The 19,954-nt window shown below is 33.8% G+C and overlaps 1 protein-coding gene across 5 annotated transcripts in view; it reads right to left on the bottom strand.

The window, feature by feature from the left end:
- Positions 1 to 19,954, bottom strand: part of ADGRB3 (adhesion G protein-coupled receptor B3) — a 753,008-nt gene that overhangs the window by 306,680 nt on the left and 426,374 nt on the right. For all 5 annotated transcript variants that reach the window (XM_016955757.3, XM_054686001.1, XM_054686002.1 and 2 more), the window contains 2 exons: positions 19,043 to 19,145; positions 6,091 to 6,134 (listed from right to left, as the gene is read on the bottom strand). In XM_016955757.3, coding sequence (XP_016811246.2) covers positions 6,091 to 6,134; positions 19,043 to 19,145 — 147 coding nt within the window. The remainder of the gene's footprint in view (positions 1 to 6,090; positions 6,135 to 19,042; positions 19,146 to 19,954) is intronic.

The following is a 19,954-nucleotide window of genomic DNA, read 5'->3' as shown; positions in this document are numbered from 1 at the left end:
TAAAAAAGAATTGCTTATGTGCTAACAAATTTAATAATACACCTTTAAGAAACTAAGCATTTAAGATTTAAAATCATAAAATCTATAATGTAACTTAAAACATTCTAAGATAATTTTTTAAATTTTAAGAAATTAAAAAGAAAAATTTACCTGAAGAAAGCTGAATTATAATGGCTTTATGAGAAAACACACAATTGTGAATATGAAAAAACTTCAAAAAATAATGTATAGTATAAACAGAAAAGCAAAAAGTAAAAGCTTCATTTAGTTTCTCACCAATAAATCTTTAATTGTATTTCTATTTTCTTAGAAAATTAAATTTTTTCTATTGCTTTTTGTAATATTTCTAGAAGAGCAGGGTTGCTTTGCAAACAGAAGCAAACATTTTATCCACAATAAATCTGAAAACCAAGAACCATTCTGAAGTTTGGCATTAGCATCTTTGTCTATAATATAAATTTCATTTTTTGGAGATCAGGTAAATTTTACTTTATAAGGACTAGTATTTTGATAATGTAAAGGTCTAGTATTTTCAGTATTTTCAGTGTGAATATAATCAAGGGACAAAAAGCATAACATAGTTTTATAATATTAGAGAATTAATGATTGGACCTGAATAGATAATGGAAAGTTCTATGGAATTTTAACATCTTAGATGCAAATTCCAAAAATTTAACTTATCTGCTTCTGCAGTTCTGCAACATACTGACTACGAATATACCTACTGAGGCAAGGTTACAAGTGTCAGCCAAAATTAGTTATTCTTTTACCCTTCTAAATACAGAAAAGAACAACTACAAGACCTTAGGAACTATCCAGTAAAATGGAACATGCTGGCACCTAGAACATATATTGGACATACAGACTGCACATAATAATGTTAATTTAGAAGACTGAACATCATACGTTTGTCATACAATTGTGATTTCTTACTAAAGTATCGACTGCAATAATGTAATCAGTTATATGTTAACATGTACTAAACAGACCAACCTGTGCTACAAAGGTAACATAACTTCTTGAAGTTAAATAGTTTTCAAATCCTGTCTATGGTTAATTGAATCACCAGGAAATTCTAGAAATAGTTTTCTACTGGAATGATGGCTATACATTGTTAAATATTTTTAATACAGACTTTTTTTTTTCATTGCTGCTCACGAAAAGGCTTCAGTTAGGTAACTATGAGTCTGTAGAAGATGTTTCCGCATTTCTCTCCAAACAATGAGACCATGATATTGCTGTTTTACATGGTTACTATTCTTGGTTTATTTCTTAATTGCTTAAATGAAGTCTCCAACAAGACCTCTTTCTTGTTCTTTTTGCTCCTGTATCATACTTATAAGAAGATTATTTTCTGTTCATCTTAGTTTGGTCCCACTCTATCCCAGTTTGAACAGAGCCATATAAAAGAGCTTTATCATTTGGTTATTCCCTGCAGGGAAAGGTTGGCTATCCAATAATAGTAACACTTTGTATAAGTATTTAAAATTTCTAAGAGGAACATATTTTTCTTAAGGTATATAATATTGTGTCTTCCTAATGTATAGATATATCAATCATTAACAGAGCAAAGAAAATGATGTCAACTTCCCTGAAATAAGAAGATGAGGTTGAAGTGTTAGTTTTATATTTGCTAGGAGTTATACTGTGAGGTAAATGAAATTTTGACTTCCAGGATGAATGACAAAGGGAGAGAAAGATATTCTGGTTATGAATAAATGAGGATAATGGAAGCAAAGGAGAGAAATTAGTTCAATTCAATTACTTAACTTTGAGAGAAAACAAGCCAGTGTCAGTCTCAGTCAAGATGTGACTGTTGCTACTCCCAACTCCAATAAATCAATTTGAAATGAAGAAAAAATGGGGAAGTCTAGTCCTTAGAAGCTTTTGTTTTCAACAACAAGATAGGTAAATAAATTACAAATGGATTAATGAAACACTTTCTGAAAACAAACGTAGTCCTTCACAGACTTGAGAGTATTAGATGGATGGTTACAAGATCCGTAGAGAAAGACCACAGGCTAATTTAAGGGAGGGATTATAGGTTTTCCAGGAAATGTAGTCACCACGCATGATCTAATACTCAAAATCCAAATTTAGAGTAGCTCAAAGAATGTGCAAATTACCAATCACTCAAATGATAACTTTGTAAGCCACTTTAAAAGAACATATAACTTCCTCTTTTCCTAGTCGCATACCCTTTATTTCTTTCCCTTGCCTGATTGCCCTGGCCAGAACTTCCAATACTATGTTGAATAGGAGTGGTGAGAGAGGGCATCCTTGTCTTGTGCCAGTTTTCAAAGGGAATGCTTCTAGCTTTTGCCCATTCAGTATGATATTGGCTGTAGGTTTGCCATAAATAGTTCTTATTATTTTGAGATATGTCCCATCAATACTTAGTTTATCCAGAGTTTTTAGCATGAAGGGGTGTTGAATTTTATCGAAGGTCTTTTCTGCATCTATTGAATAAAAAATATTCTCCGATTTACAATAAGCCTATGTCTGAAGTGAGAAAATTACTTTGAATTTATTTCATCTGTGACATACAATGAAGCATTTTCAATATCTTGTTAATTAGTGAGCCAGAAGAAAACAAATATATGTTTCTAAATTGTCTAAAGATGTTTTGTCTAATGATAGTAAAATAAAATGCCTTTGTTTGAGATAATCTGGGTAATAGATTACCCTTGGAAATAAAATTAATTGTTTATAATGGATCTTACTATTTAACAAGCTGAAACATTCTTCCATCAAATTTCCAATGTTAGGTCTAATAATTGCCAGAAATATTTATCAACTGATAAAATCAAATAGAGATGGAAATAATTCTTAGATAGAAAATGTACCAACGAAACATGCAAACATTCATTCTTTTACCAAAGTAGCCAATAAATATTTATCGAATGTATCCTATATGCAGGTATAGTAGGCACCAACAGTGCAGTGATGAATAAGAAAGACAAAGTATTTCTTTCATGGTGCTTATTTTCTAGTGAGGAAGACAGGTGGTAACCAAACGAAAATAAGAAAAAGGAATGCATGCTGTGAAAGTATCAAACGGGGTTATATAAAGAGAACAACAGGGCAACATTTTGGATTATGTGAGCAGAGATATCCTCAGGGAGAGATGTACAAGGAGATACACAGAAGCACAGTTTAGAGACTAAAATTAATTAGAAATCATGCCAATAGTCATCAATATAGAGAATAGTAAATCAACTTTGATATACCTATACAATGCAGCAGATACGAGGAATGAAATATAGGTAGTGTAAAATAAATTTTCCAAGATATTTGTTGAATTTAAAATTGAGACTGTCAAGTGTTCATACAATATGAAAACATTTATTTAAAAATAGTGTGAATGTCTATGAATGAATACACGTCAATGTATAAATGGATATATGAGATTATGAACAACAAAATGTAAATAGGAATGATCTTAGAGATATGGGTGGATGTGGAGGCCCAAGATGGTGATGATCAGTGGGGCTCTTTACATTAACAGTTCTGCCTTAAAGTTTTACAAGTAAAAAATACTCGTGCATTGCTTTTGTAATTAAAAATCAATTTTTAAAAATTAAAAATAGGCCGGGCGCGATGGCTCATGCCTGTAATCCCAGCACTTTGGGAGGCCGAGGCGGGTGGATCACGAGGTCAGGAGATCGAGACCATCCTGGCTAACACGGTGAAACCCTGTCTCTACTAAAAATACAAAAATTAGCCGGGCGTGGTGGTGGGCGCCTGTAATCCCAGCTACTCGGGAGGCTGAGGCAGGAGAATGGCGTGAACCCGGGAGGTGGAGCTTGCAGTGAGCCGAGATCGTGCCACTGAACTCCAGCCTGGGCGACAGAGCGAGACTCCGTCTCAAAAAAAAAAAAAAAAAAAAAAAAAAAAAAAAAATAAAAATAACAGCAACTTGATAAACCAAAATTAAAGCACAACTTCTAATTTGAACTTTATTACTGCAATCTTGAAAATATTTAAGTCAGCCGTTTTCCGTATAAAAAAAAGTAGCAGTATCTCTTCACTATTAATTATATTTAGAGGACCTATACTCAACTTCAATATCATTACATCAATAAAACTATTGTGTATATATAAATATAGTCAAAATAGAAGAACAAATGTGAAGAAAGGAAATAAAGTTGCCTTAACCTTCATTGTTTAAAGCTCACCCAGAAAAACACTTTTAATAATGAAACAATCTAGCGAAAACTGTGATGGGAAAGAAGTTCTGTCACAATGGGAAGGTTTTTGATCACTTTTCGGATACATCAAGAAAACATGAACTACACCAATCCCTTGAGATTATCTTCTTTGAAAGACAACTAAACACATTTCCTCTCCCTGGATAGTTTTCTTCAAGGACAACTTAGAAGCTGAATGTTGTAAAGCTGAGACATTCTTCGTGATAGATAAGAGTCATGTTATCAGCAGATGTTAGGGAGGTGTGATTGATTCCTCAGGTGAATGCTGACCTCAGAAACCAATAGTTCGATAAATTCAACTTAACACCTTATACTGTCTATGAAAAGTAGCCAACAGGAGGCACAAAATAAGGAACTATCTCTTGTTGCAGTGTCCCTTTAATAGTCTTAAGGGGCTTTTGGAATAACTAACACTTTCCCCCGTTTAGATCAACAAAGAAGCAGATTCTACCCAGTAAAAAAAAATAATAATAATAAAACTAAGTCAAAGTTGCTTATTATTCACAGAGATATGGAAACTAAAATCAGGAGTTCAAGATAGCACATGTTTCTTGGGCCGAAAACATTCAACTAGATTTTTATAGCATTTTATTTTTCCCTTGGCTATATAACATACTAAGTGCACCTTAGATTATACCACCAAATTCTTCTCTGACTATTGGTAGAGAGAGAAAGCTTGCAAAAAGTTTACTATTATGGATTTGTCTGTAAAGTTCCAAAAAGAAAAAAATAATAATGACATCAGTAAGGCTATCCAGCTCATGTTATCAACAGGGCAAGTTGGAATTCTCTGTACTTAACTATTGTACTGGACTAGTAGTAAAGGATACCCAGAGTATCAGAACCTATAGCAAAAAAGTATGTTTAATATTAATTGTAATTTAAATTATATCAGCATCCTAGGGCTGAGAAAATTGTCCGAGGTTTCGATCTTTTCCTAGAGATTCTAAAAATGCTCCTCTTCTAGACTCTCTGGTGAGAAACAAGTAGCATCACAAAACCTCAGATGCAGATCATATCAGGGGTGAAGAACACCAGGAAAATTCTTAGAATACATACAGTCCAACAATATGGCGCTTCATCTGACAGCATATATAGAGTGGGATTACTTTTGGGATTGATTGATATTTATCTCCCCTCATGCAAAATCAAACCAAGCAAAAAAATAAAAGTTGTAAGCTACACAAGTATTTAAAGTATAGGAGTCTAACCAAGACTTAACTACAGATTTTTCTGCTCTTTGAGATATCAAAATCTCAGGATTATCAATAAAATAAAGGTGATTTTGATTAGATATATTGCAATTACTTCTACAAACAAAAAAATAACATGGAAGAATTACTCATACTTATTTAGTGCAATTATTTTTTCAGCCTGAATTCAAAAATATACAAATAAAAAATTAAATGTCACTCAATGTTTTTATGACAAAACAATTTGGAAGGACCATTTAAATATTGCATTACTCTGATAATAGATTCAAGGTCATGTGAGTAATATATTGGCTAAATGACCATAGAGCTTGCTATTTTATTCTGCAATGCTAAGCTGAATTACTAGGACAAGATGTTAAGATGGCATTCGAGCTTCTATAAATTCTAAAATATCAGAGCTTTTAAAAATTCCTCATGGAATTCACATTGCAATGTGCCTTACACATTAGGTAATGCAATACTATCTTGAGATGTAACCTGATGGCATCATTACACACAAACACATTCATCATGCTGTCCTGAAGATTCAAAAAGAAGATTTTTTTTTTTCTCTGAATGCAACATCCCACTGACTTATATTCCTGTTAACTAGCAGGCAGCTGAAATAACTTAATGTGCTTTGAAAATTTAGCCCAAAGTAATGTAGGAAAACATCTGTCACTTACGTTTTGGAGTCATCCCACAACACACAATAGGGATTCAAAGTACCCTAAAAAAAAAGCAGAGAAAGAATGCGTATATCTTGAGTACATATATAAAAAGATTGAAGGATTACGTGAAATAGAAACAGAATGGAAGATTTCTTATCTTGTAAGAAATAATTTAATGATTTCTTTTTAATTATTTATAAGAAATTTGCATTTCGTTTCTCATAGATTTAGTGACCCATTTTATAAAGTTCTATGAAAACAGTATCTTTATTCCAAATACTCTAACTTGTATTTAGTTTTGCTGGAAGTTAAAAGCAAGGCTCTCATACACCATAAGTCCATATTTTGATGATTTTGATTTTATACTTATGTCTCTAAAACATTAGTTGCTAGATTACTTTCTTTAAGATTACAGTATTCACAATATTGAAATCACAGTGAAATATCCTATATTATGCACATGTATAATCACCACCACTACCTCCTCTTTAGCCTCTAGTTGATGTTTCCTAGAGATAAGAGATGTTCATTTCTGGAGTTTGTCGACTTGCAATATCCTCTTAATTAGCATATCATAGTTGTATAGGATAATGTCTAATGAAATTTTAAGTGAAAATGCTAGATTTTAAATTTACTTCAATAATTGTGAATTGAGTACCTGCCATGACCTTCAAGATAACACCATGGATTTTTCACACTGCATTATTCAATGTGCTTCTGTTTTGAAGAGTTCTAATGTATTTAGATACATGTTTCTACAGATTCTGTCATATGCCTGAAGAGTCTTCTCTTATCCATTAAACATATACTGTTGGTTTCAAGTTCTCTCATCCTCCACATGACTAATTTCCTGGAGCATACACTTTTAAAGTGTATTTAGGGAAATCATTCACTTGTGTCTGACCTGTGCACAGCAAAGCAGTACCACTACCTCTCCAAATCAGGTGCCCTCTTCCTAATAATGCAAACTAAGATTGTATTAGATATTTGGGTAGACTCTTTCTGAGCTAGACAGGTATTACTCATACACTGCAATCTCTGCTGAGCTTTTAAAATCCTGATTTTGGCATCCCACCCATTCAGTATTGCTTTTAAGCTTTGTGTCATTACAGGATTAAACAAACAAACATGATTATCTATGCCTTCATCCAACCTAGTCATTGATAATAATAAACAGACCAAGGCAGTTAAAAGATACAGTCCTGAGGCTGGGCGCGGTGGCTCACGCCTGTAATCCCAGCACTTTGGGAGGCCAAGGAGGGCGGATCACGAGGTCAGGAGATTGAGACCATCCTGGCTAACACAGTGAAACCCCGTCTGTACTAAAAATACAAAAAAATTAGCAGGACGTGGTGGCAGGCGCCTGTAGTCCCAGCTACTCTGGAGGCTGAGGCAGGAGAATGGCGTCAACCCAGGAGGTGGAGCTTGCAGTGAGTGAGCCGAGATCGCGCCACTGCACTCCAGCCTGGGCGACAGAGCAAGACTCTGTCTCAAAAAAAAAAAAAAAAAAAGTACAGTCCTGAAACAGGCCACTGCCTTCCTTCCACAGGTGGACACCGTACCTCATTGCCAGCAAGCTATGACCCAGCCCTCAGGCTTCAGTGTTGTCTACATATAGACAATCACTGGAGTGTATCTGGGAAAGCAACATCTTTGAAAGTCCAGAGAAGCTCTTTTGGAGGTGTGCCTTTGTAAATGCTGTCTGATAGATAGGTCCATTCTAAATTTTTGCTAGAAATAAATAGTAAGCTCACTGTTCTAAAATGTATGAAATTCACTCAAACCTTACATATTATTCATTTTAATTGGTACATGACTAACTCCAATATTGCAGCATCCCAGTTATTCTAAAAATTCCCTGAAAGGCCACATATCCAAGGTATCTTACTTTTTTTTTAAGCAATCAGAAAATGCATTTGTTTTTGTTTCCCATTCTTCCTTTAAAATTTATTTAGTAAAAAATGATCTTTTTCTTGCTTCTGGATGGAAATTTAGTCATAAATTGAAAATAAACCTCCAAAGTTTTGAGCCACTCTTAAATAATAGACTTTGGTGGTCACATTAAATCACGATTGTCATGTCATTAGCAATTGAAAATGATCTGTTACAAATAATAATCAAAACACAGAACCTGATTGAATGTCAGATCATCTTCTCTCCTCCAGATGAAAGACTGGGGCGGAGGTCGGCCATGACTCTGCCAGTGGCCAGGGTGGTAGAGGGGTGAGGGAGGGGAGGTAAAGGAGGCAAAAGGTTTTCACCTGCCCACTAACGTCCAAAGTCAGCTCTGAGCAGTCTGGCCCTATTTGATGATTTAAGTTGACTCTTCTCACTGAGACAGCCAGGTGGGAAGGGCTCCCTGACAGAACTTCCAAGGCCTGCGCAATATAAGGAATGTGCAGTTGGGTGAGCCTTGGGAGGTTCACAACATTTGCAGGGGAGGAGCCTGGCCCCTTCTCTCCTGGGGTGGAAACTGGAATTCAGTCTGCCAGGGGGAAGCCAGCTAGCAGGACTCTGGCTTTGCCGAGGGCCCCTGTTTCATTTTCATCCCCTCTTTTCCCAATAAATTCCATTTTTTTTCTCACCCTTCAAAGTGTCTCCAAGCCTAATCTCTCATGGCCGTGTAACAAGAACCCGGCTCTTAGCTGAACTAAGAAAAAAGTTCTACAACATCACCAGCACTTGGGTGGATTCTCAGGAGACTCCCTTGCTGGGCCCCACTGGTAGTCACATCTCTTGGGGCCTCTCCTGCCGGGCACTTCTTACCTCCCTGCAGCTTCTGCCCTTTGATGAGGTGGGGTCTTACTTGTTAGGGAATGCTCATATCTCCCTACACTATGCTCCTACAGTATAATAACACTGTCTTTCCTGAAAAAAGGTCATAGTCCTATAGAAGTAGATGAGGAACATACACATGGAATGTTCCTGTAACAATCCAAGCAAAATGCTTTCATAAATATCACTAGCCATAGTTTACTGAGTAAAGGACAAATGAGGGAATGGAGTGTCATGGCCTATGCTAGTCAGCACAAGTTTCATAGAAGAAATGAGTTCTTATCTGGTTCTTACAGACTGCATAGATCTAGATGTTCCATGGAAGGAAAGGGGAATGGTGTATTAAATTGGTTTCTTCTCTATCTTATAAGATCCTGTCTAGTCTTACCTGAATTTTTCATATAGCTTGTGACTTTCTGATAAATCGTCAGCATAGCCAAAATGCTGTCATAAAGTTATGCTATATTTACCTAGGGCTTTGTTCAAAGGAGCTCAGAGAACCTTATAGAAAACAAATTATCCTTGTAACATCACAGTGAAGAGTATGAGAGTATGCATTTCAAGGATATAGAAACCAAGTGCAGCTGAGGAACTTGAGATAACAGATCCATTAAATCTAATTGGCTGATTTTAATGATTTATAATGTAGATTAAGTTAAATCTTTATATAAACTAATATAAGATACTGACTATAGGCTTAATATTTCACAATGATTGTTCACAGTAAGCCACAACAAAAAAAAATTAGAAAAGAACACATAAACTTAATTGTTTGGATACTTCTTTCCTTTTTATCACCCTAAAGAAACTGATTTATTCTTCAAAAAAGGTTTCAAAACGAGAAATGCTTCTTCTAATCTTTTTCCATGACTTTGTCAACATTCAGTTTTATTCTCCGTGTTCTTCACCCCTTACTTCTTAGATCCTGCTGCATGCTTCTCTTTCTTTTTGTGGTTATGAAAATTTAAACACCATACATGTGAGCATTATTATAGGTTCCAAAATGCATCATTCAATCTTAAGTTTCACTACACATTCTGGGATGTATACAGTAAACATTTATTCTAGTATAGTCACCAATATGTGAGACTGTGAGCTAAGGTCAATAGTTCGAACATTTGAAGTTTAGAAAAATAAGCTGAACGAACAAATGAGAGAAAACTTAGTACCTAAATAGACTAGTCACTTAAATAATAAGAATGTGACACGGAAAACAAAGCAACCAATGATGAATGGATTCTAAATATTGAAAAAAAACAAAGCTGGCTAAAAGGTTTTGCTGAGTAAGTACCTGTAAAATATTTGTTATAATTTTCAGTTACTTTTCTCAAAGGGACTCTGCTACAAGATCTGTTATGAGGATTTACAGGAAATCAATAATGGGAAATAGCCCAATATAACAAAATGTGATGACACGGTGAGAGGAAAAGAGAGAAGCTAAGTACTAATCTGTAGAAGTAGTTTTAACAAATGCAGTAAACTAAGAAAACAAAAATTCTCAGGTAAACAAGACAGATGGGTTAAAGAAGATTAATTTACCAAACTATCAATAAATAGTATTTGTTGACATACAAAATGGTAATACTGCACATATTTGGAAACTTTTGAAAAGGAAATGATATTCTTGACAACCATGTTTTTGGCAAAACAAACAAACAAAAACTGCCACTCTTGGCTCCATTCAAAACTCTAGCTGAACTCTACATGTTTCTATTTACTCACTTTTAAGCATTTAAAAAATGCACCACTGCTCAAATTTCTAATTGCCATAGATGTTCTACATACCACTCTTGAGTTCCTTCACTATTTTCTTTTACTTCTCTCCTCTGTTCCAACGTCAACCAAACAAATATATTTACTTGACAGTAGAATATATCACTAGCTTTGCCAAAGCATTCCAATGGATAGTTCTCTCTTTTGTTGAACTGCATAACTTTTGTTTTCTTATTTATAAAATAGGTGACTTGGACATCTTTTCTAGCCCTCACTTTTAATGATTCTAGAAATTCATTTTATTCTTTCAAAACTCTCTTCTAAGTCTTTTTAAGGAAATACTCAACTATGTTATATTACCCTCACAAAGTGCAGAAGTCAGAAGAGAGAGCAGGCAGATGATCACAACAAGTCTAACCATTCTGCAACCATTCTGCATTCATTTACTAAACATCTGTTACATTCCAAAAACCATTCAAGGCACTGTGATACAAGGATGAGCAAAACTAAGTCCCTGCCTCATGTATTTCACCATAGTGAAGGGCAGAGAGAGAGAGGTACGACTAGGTACAACTAGGAAAATAGAGTGGATAGTACTTTTGTCTATTTAAGAAAGCTTCATCAGCAAGATTATCTTTGAGCAGAGATCTGAAACAAGTTGGTTACAGAAAAGATAACAATAATGTCACAATACAAATGACCAAGTTTCTTTAAACTTTCCTTGGTGTTTTAAATTTTCAATACATTCAATGCATATGCTACCTTAATCACACTCTTGCTATATTAATGATGTTTTCAAAGTGTTTTCTCTGGACCTACTTCAGAATAAACTGGGATGCATACTGAAAATGTAGATTCATTGGCTATAGGAATGTTAAGGTTGAGGCTAAACCTAGAAATCTGCATTTTAATAATGGCACTCTTGCCTCTCCATAATTTTTTTTCACATCAAATTTAGAGAATCACTGCTCATGATACACATGGCAGAAATAACATGCTGAAAACATTTAAACCTACTCAGTAATTTTGAAATATACAATGCATTATTATTTATTATAGTCACCATTCTGTGCAATAGATCATTAAAGCATATTCCTCCCATCTACTGAAACTTTGTGAGGCGATGGATTTGTTCATTACCCTGATTTAAGAATCCTATATTGTAAACATATATCAAAACCTCTCATTGTACCCCACAGATCAATACAATTATTACTTGTAAATTACTAATACAATTGCTTAAAAAAAGAAATAAAGTGGTTACTCTATTTTTTATTCAGATTTTTGAATGCTTGGTGGTTATATGCCATAATAAACTACTAATCTTGAAACTTCAGAACTTTTTTGTACCTTTCACAGCCTCCTTGAAACAAAATAATCTCTTTTCAGTGGAGGCACAGCAAGTAAATAGGAAAGGCAGCTAAGGGCATGAAGAAGGGCAGTGACTTCATCACAATTATTTGAACATTTCTAGTGCTCTGAGTCAGATGTTACAGAATGAATTTTTCTGTCACATCGTTCAGTGAGTTGGACATTTGATCTGTTGAGTGAATGGGAGAAAGACTCCTCAACTGACACTGTATTGTCTCTCTTTAATTTCCTAAATTTTAGATGGCAAGGCATTACTTTAAAATGACCTGGATTTTGCTAAGTTTATCCTCTCTCTCTTTCCCTACTAAAGATTGTTATTATTGTATATAGCTACCCAAATAGATTTTGGAGATTCCTCAAGAATATTTCCAATTTGCCTAACTGGATCTGCAAAAGACTAATTCATATTTTGTTCATAAATTTTTTTCTTTTCTTTCTTTCTTTCTTTCTTTTTTTTTTTTTTTAATGAGAGAGTCTCACTCTGTCACCCAGCCTGGAGTGCAGTGGCGCAATCTTGGCTCACTGCAACCTCTGTCCTCTGAGTTCAAGCGATTCTCCTGCCTCAGCCTTCTGAATAGCTGGGATTGCAGTAATCTGCCACTGCGTCTGGATAATTTTTTTTTTTTTTGTATTTTTAGTAGAGACGGGGTTTCACCCTCTTGGCCAGGCTGGTCTTGAACTCCTGACCTCATGATCCACCCGCCTCAGCCTCCCCATAATTTTAATGATACTTCAGAAGGACACATTAAAAACATCTCAGGAATTGCTAAGGGAAGCAAGACATTAGCAGACGTAAATTTTTCCACAGTCAAATCCATCACAGTCCGCTAATAGTTGATCAGTGAGAGGGACCCATTTCAGTGTCATGTCTTTTAACATATGAACAGTTCTACAGTCCCTTAAAGAGTAAAACACCATGCAAGGGGATGAGGCAGTGAAAAAATACAATATAAAACTCAACAGGAAGTAATCTCCTGGATGTTCTTCTCCAATATGTTCTCAAAGTTATGATAAGTACTGTTCCATATTTTAGTATTTTAAATGCTACTTAGAAGGAGCTAAGTCTGGGTCTTATGTTCAGTTTTTAAGGGATAGCTGCTGTGTACCTAAAGCCTTAAAAGACACATTGAGAATACAATACTGTACTCTTATTTGTTAGGAAGCTGGAGATGTAGATAATTTGGATGGATTTTATGAGGATTCTCATCACACTGAAAACTAGACAAACTAAGATGGAATGAAAAAAAAATTGGCTTTAGCTAAAGCAGAATTACATGAAGGCCACTGAAGTGAGAAATGTAGAATACCGTTTTTATCAGAATGAGTCCCATCTATGTTACACAGCTATTCACAGAAAGTTGGCAGCTATTTGATTGGAATACAAGGAGAGGGCACATATTTAATATCACTTCTGCTATATAGTTAGTAGCCCACATTAACCACATGACACTATTTTTATAGATGTGATGACAGCTTGCTTCTCTAATTTCTGAGATATATCACTAACCTGCATTATTTCCAGAGGAATACTTTCCACTTGTCATATGGGAAGCAGTAAAAAGCAGAACCATCATCAGGACGTTTTTACATGTATATGCTTCAAAGAAAACCATTGCCTCCACATATATGTCTCAGAGTGTCCTACCTGCATGTGATCACATCATTTCCAATAATGGCTGCACAGAGTCTGGTGTACCTCTCAGCAAGCAAATGGGTCTTCTAGAGTTAAAACTGTGCAAGTATTTAATATTAATTAAAGTAGCAAATAACTTCAATAAATAGATTAATTAAATAACTAGATTTTATATAGGTACAACATATAGCCTATGTCTTTTTCTTTTACGTCCAAAAGCAATATAATGATATGTCCTAATAATAATTATATGGGGTTATAGCAGAGACATGTAACACACATATGCGTTTTGACATGTACTCACACAAGCATCCCTTTTGGCTTGTAACACAGCACAGTCATAGGTTCTGGGGATTAGGATGTGGACATCTTTGGAGGAGTCACTATTCTGCGTATCACACAGGGGTTGACAAACAATAGCCCATGAGCCAAATCTGACCTGCCATCTGTTGTAAGTTACTTTTTATTGAAATACAGCTACACCTATTGGTTCATATTGTCAATGGCTGCTTTCAGATTATAACACCATATTTCAGTGGATGTGACAGAAGCCATTATGGCTCTCATGCCTGAAATTCTTTATGATCTGACTCTTATCTAAAAAAGTTTGCTGACCCCCTGCTCCAACAATAGCACAATCATACTAAAATGTTTTTAAAGAATATCAATTATGTATTATAATTAACAATAAACTAAATTTGAAACATGAGAAGGATGTCTACCGAAGAAATTTAGGCTATAACCAAAAATGTAGCCAGAGAGCAATTTCTATCTCAATTTCAGTTGTTGGAAGAGCCTTTAATCTCCTTGTCTAGTAGCATTTCAAGACTCTCCATAAAAGTTACCAAGAACTGTAAACAGACAAAATATCATAAACCACATCCAAATGGATAAAGCTAGGGCAGAAAAGTAATTCAAAAAGTAAAGGCATATCAAACAGCCCTTTGTGAAAATTACGGATGCACACACTGAACTTTTCAAAGTTTTGCCAAGTGATTTTTAAATCCTTAGGTTATTAACCTTTATATTCATGAAAATACCCACTGATGAATGTTGGAATTTCTTTTCATTGTTTCTCATGCTTATCTAATGATAACAAGCATATTTGTTACAGTTGTCACTGTGTTTTCCACTATTATTTACAAAGGTCATAGGGTCATGGTTAATTTTCATTTAAAATTGGTTTATACACATAAAACAAATTTCTTAATTTGTTAGCTTCATGCTATTAGAATGCACGCAAGTATGGCAAAGAAAACAAAACCTACAAGCCCAAATTCTCATTAGATCAATTTGAGAACTACAAACATAATGCATTTATCTCAACCCTGAAAGACAGCAGCAGTACCCTACCTATACCATTTGGAGTTGATGCCCAGAGGAAAAAAAATTTAAAAGCCAAGAGGAGACTGCAGGCTGGTATGGTCCACTCTATCTTTCCATTTGAAATGGAACTACATAAAGACTTCATTTGGAAAAAGTATGCATTTTCAGGCTTGCAAAGTTGATAGAGCATGAGATAACTAAAATGCATTTTACCTTCTTTTTCTTCTGACTCATCTTTAAAGATAAAGATGTTATTCACCTTGGAAAGTCACAGTAGGCCCAGACCTGTCAGACACAAGGGATCCTAATAGCATATGTGTTTGTCTACATAGGGATCTACTCATTGCACTCATTGGGCCTCAAGAATTATTTTCAATAAGATGATTAACTTTCCTTATGCATTATAGGATCTAAAAATTTGATGAGTATAAATGTCACTCTTAAGTGATATAAAAAACAAATTTTTGGAGGGATAAAAAAATTTGATATTTCTTTAAAGCAACTAATTGTTATGCTTAAGCACTAAAGACCATATACCCTAACTTTATAGGTCATGACAATGAAGCCATCAGCCTGAAAAACTGAACTAAGAATAGTGTCTTACTAATTAATGACATAATCTGGTTAAAGCTGCAATTGGCTTTGCTAAACAGAATTTGGAATTGCTAGGTTCCATATTTTATTACCTATTCCTATCAGTTCCCAAGAGCCTTATTATATTTAACATATTGTAAATGTTATTTGTTAAAAAGCTTTCTGAGACACATTTTTAAAAGAAAATGTTAACAGGCTTTTCCTATTAACTCACTATAACTCACTGTAACTATTAATTCCCATTCTTCCTTTTTTTTTCACATGGCATTTCAATAAAATGTAATTTTGAAGTTATTCTTTCCTGAAAGTATAACGGATATTTTTGATATAAGAAAATAGGTGAAAGTAGACAGATTTGATATTAGAAATGCGTCATTTCTAAAAAAATTTGAAGGCAACAAATATGGGCATGTATATATATATATACATGCATATATATATTAATATATATATGTAGATGTATATGTGTGAAGGTTGGAGGTGGGGGGATGGGTGTGTTTGTATTAGTTGTCTCTTGTTATCCACAGGGGGTTGGTTCCAGAACCCCTTGCAGATACCAAAATCCATGGATGCTCAAGTATCTTATATATATTTGCATATAACCTATGCACATTCTGTTGTATACTTGAAGTCATCTCTAAATTGCTTACAAGACCTAATACCATAATACAGTGTAAATACTATGTAAATAGTTTTTATACTATATTTTTACATTTGTATTATTTTTATTGTTATACTGTTATTTTTCATTTTTTTCCAAATATTTTTTATCTGTGGTTGGTTGAATCCACGGATGCAGCTACTGAGGGCCAACTGAATATATGTACATATGTGTGTGTGTGTGTGTGTGTGCATGTGTGTGTATATATACATGAAGTTCAGGCTTGTTCTAATAAATTTCAGTCTGCATATTTAAGATATATTTTTTCTTCACATTTCAGCTAACATTATATTTCAAAATAGACCTTTTTTTGTCTTCTCTTCAATGAAAATAAACTAATCTCAGTACATAGAATATATTTTTATAAGACTGGTAATAATATTATGATATTCGATAAATAAACCACATATTCCCTCCCTTAGTGAACAGTAATACTTCCCAAAGTATTTCACAAAATCTAATTTTAGCAATAAAATAAATGTAAATACAATAAGCTTTAGAAATTCAAAACACTAAAGTAGAAGGTCTGTATATATTGTACAAACAACAGTGAGATGGATATTTTAAATAAAAGAGTCCAGAGCAGCCCAGAGAGGCTCAGTTGTGTGGTCAGTAACTGGAGGAGCCTCTGAGAAGAGGCACGATGTGCACGGCGGGCAGATTCTAAACAAGAGCGCCTAGAGACTTTTTCTTCTCTAGCATAAAATTGTTCCCCTTTCTATTCTCCTCTCCCCATCCACTTTTTTGTAACAGATTTCTACATGTATACATATATTTTAAACATGGGCTTTCTAGAGTAGAGATATATTCTCGTGGGAACCTGGTCAATTCACTTACTCAAAATACTGAAAGACACAATTAATTCTAAGTGACTTCTGATAATTATCTCATCATTCTTACATGCTGACTTTCATTGTCATTCCAGTACTAGCTGGTGCTTAATAAAATTTGTTGACTATGTTCTTTGTTTTCCATATGTAGAAAATATTTTTAGTACATGGTTTATATCTTCTGTAAATCAGCTGACAAAATACATTTCCAGAACATAAAAGACAGACTCAAAGCTTAAATACGTTCATTTCAAATAGTTTTATTATAGTCAAATAGTGAGACTATTTCAACACTATTTTTGAGACTACTCTTTTTTAATTTATTAAAAAAGCTTCCTTTAACATGTCCTTTAAGTTCTAAATAATGATTTCATCTTTATCAAAGTCTTGTGATTCATTTGCACAACTGTTCTCTGCATAAGAAACAGAGTACACATTCTGATACTGGGTGCTTCTTCAGTAATTCTATAATCTGATACAGAGAATTAATATCTCTTACTACATTCTCCCAATACTTGTAACTGTAGAAAAGCAATAAAAACATATATTTTTGTAAAAAATTTTGAATACACAAATTCTTTATTCAAAAGCAAATGTTCAAAAGTTAAAAATGTCTCCCAGTTCTCAGTGCAGTGAAGAGATGAGGGCTATACTAAGGTATGAGGAGGTAGATATTGTAGAACTAAAACATGTTCCTTAAGGTTAGATAGAACTAGTATGGTCACATTTTGACAAAAGCAGGAAAACACCTAATAGTTTAAATATTAACTAATAGTTTAAATAGTTTAAATAGTTAAACTATTTAGAATAGTTTAAAGTTAAATAGTTTAAATATCAAATGATCTTTGAAAGTTATTGCAGAGAGATTTGAAATTTTTATTAAATAATCCAGGAAGCTTGGGGCATCTTAGAAAAAGTGATTCACAGAAAAGGTGATTATCATTTTTCTATAAAACTAAGGCTGATTTTTTTCAGGAAATCAGAAACTACACAATAGTAGAAAATACACAAGTTTTACAGCCAAAAGAATGTGAGTATAAATTATGCTATGTCATTCACTAACTATATGGGCTTGGGAAAATGACTTAATCACTTTTTGCTTTATTTTTTTTTTCAATGTAAAGAAAGGTCAACTTCATAAAAACTTTGCAAGGAATAAAAATATGTACAAGTAAATCATGAGACTGACTTATTTTAATACAGGAACTATGAAAGTACAATAAGGAAGACTTTCATAGGGATCACTTTCCTTGCTCCTCCACTTCAATGATTTAAGTATTTGAAGTGAATATTTAAATAATAAGTAGACATTGAAAATTTGTGTAGAGGACTGAACAAAATCTGAAGCATTTCAGCTGCAGTTGGATAGATTTAAGAATGGGTTCTTTTCATTCTGAGATGAAAGATTTTGATTTAGACAATGCGATCACCTAGATAGTTATAATAAGCCTTCCCTGATCTTTGACTTAGTATTTCTACATGCTACCCACTCCACCCAGCACCCCCTTCCGCTGAATTAATCATTCCCCTTTGCACTGTTTATAACTTTTACTGTGGCATGCAACTTAAATTTTTTCTTTCCTACCACATAGTGAGATCAAGTTTTATTTAAAGATAAAACTCACCAATTTTAAGTATATAGTTTAATGCTTTGGATAATTGTATATACTACCATGTAAGCACCACTACAGTTAACAGGCTTTTACTCACCTCATCTTCTCCAGTGCCTAGCACAAAGCTTGGTAAAGATGTGTGCACTGATAAATGATTTATTAACTATTATTTGGATAAATTGAAGAGAATTTTATCATGAAAAAAGCATAGAATAACCATTCTTTGTTTCTTTATAATACATATACTCATTTGGATAAATTGAAGAGAATTTTATCATGAAAAAAGCATAGAATAATCATTCTGTTTCTTTATAATACACATACTCATAACAAGTTAATATATTTGCAACTATAAAAGTCTAGAAAATGTATTCTGGTGTTATCAGTTGAAAGAATGACTGTTAGAAAGGTAATTCCATAAGCAAGTCAGTGCCCAGTGGATGGTACTTACGTTAGCCAAATGAGCCAGTTCTATCTCCAGAAACAAATCAGTTGTTTTGGGTTCAGGCCTTATTGTGACCACGATGATTTTGGAATTAATGACAGTATAATTTCTGCAACAGAGTAATTATAATTAAAAGGAGAAATGACTGATGAAAAGTATAAATTCCTACTGCTCAATACATTTTGGGATGGTTTCAAATAAATGCATCCAAAGCAAAAACATAAATCGTAGTGTTATTCATGGAAAGTCACATTTTACTGCTGTAAAGAAACCTTATGTGGAACAGAAAACTTAGGGAGAAAAGGCCATTTTACCATTTTAGATGCAGAAAATATGAAAAAGCAACAGCACTGATAAGCTTTTGATTACTTAAATCTGATTCACCTACAAGAGATACGGATTGTGAATTCAAACCTTCAGACAATATTTAAATGAATATAATTCATTTATATCAAGGAGGACCTAAGAGTTTTGTTCTCTCGGAGATCAAATACTCTTATTGCAATGTGCTGTCTTGGTGTTTTATGGATTATCCCAAAACACATTACAATAAATAATTGCAATGTGGAGTAACATTAGAGCAAACAGAGTTTAAATAGAAATAAATGCTGTTGCCAATTACTGACCACAATTTATTTCGGCAATAGAGATTGACAGGCCACTGCTTGATCTCAATACTCTCAATCTAAGAAAGACATTTTGCCTGAAATATCTTACCAAGATATTTCATTTACAAAGAAGTTTAAGTTATTTTAAGAAAATCATATCTATAGTTTACAAGAAATTATCTACCAATATAAACATAAAACTGAACCAACTTTTTCTAGTACATGTAGGTTTTCACACAAAATATGTAAAATGCTGCAGATCATCTAGTATTTAGAGATTTAAAGATGATTTAATTTTACTCAAAACACA

Source organism: Pan troglodytes, chromosome 5 (assembly GCF_028858775.2).
Source record: "Pan troglodytes isolate AG18354 chromosome 5, NHGRI_mPanTro3-v2.0_pri, whole genome shotgun sequence".
In the NCBI taxonomy this organism is placed as follows: domain Eukaryota; kingdom Metazoa; phylum Chordata; class Mammalia; order Primates; family Hominidae; genus Pan; species Pan troglodytes.
Note: the sequence above shows the minus strand (reverse complement) of the source record. Positions and strands in the feature narration are given on the sequence as shown.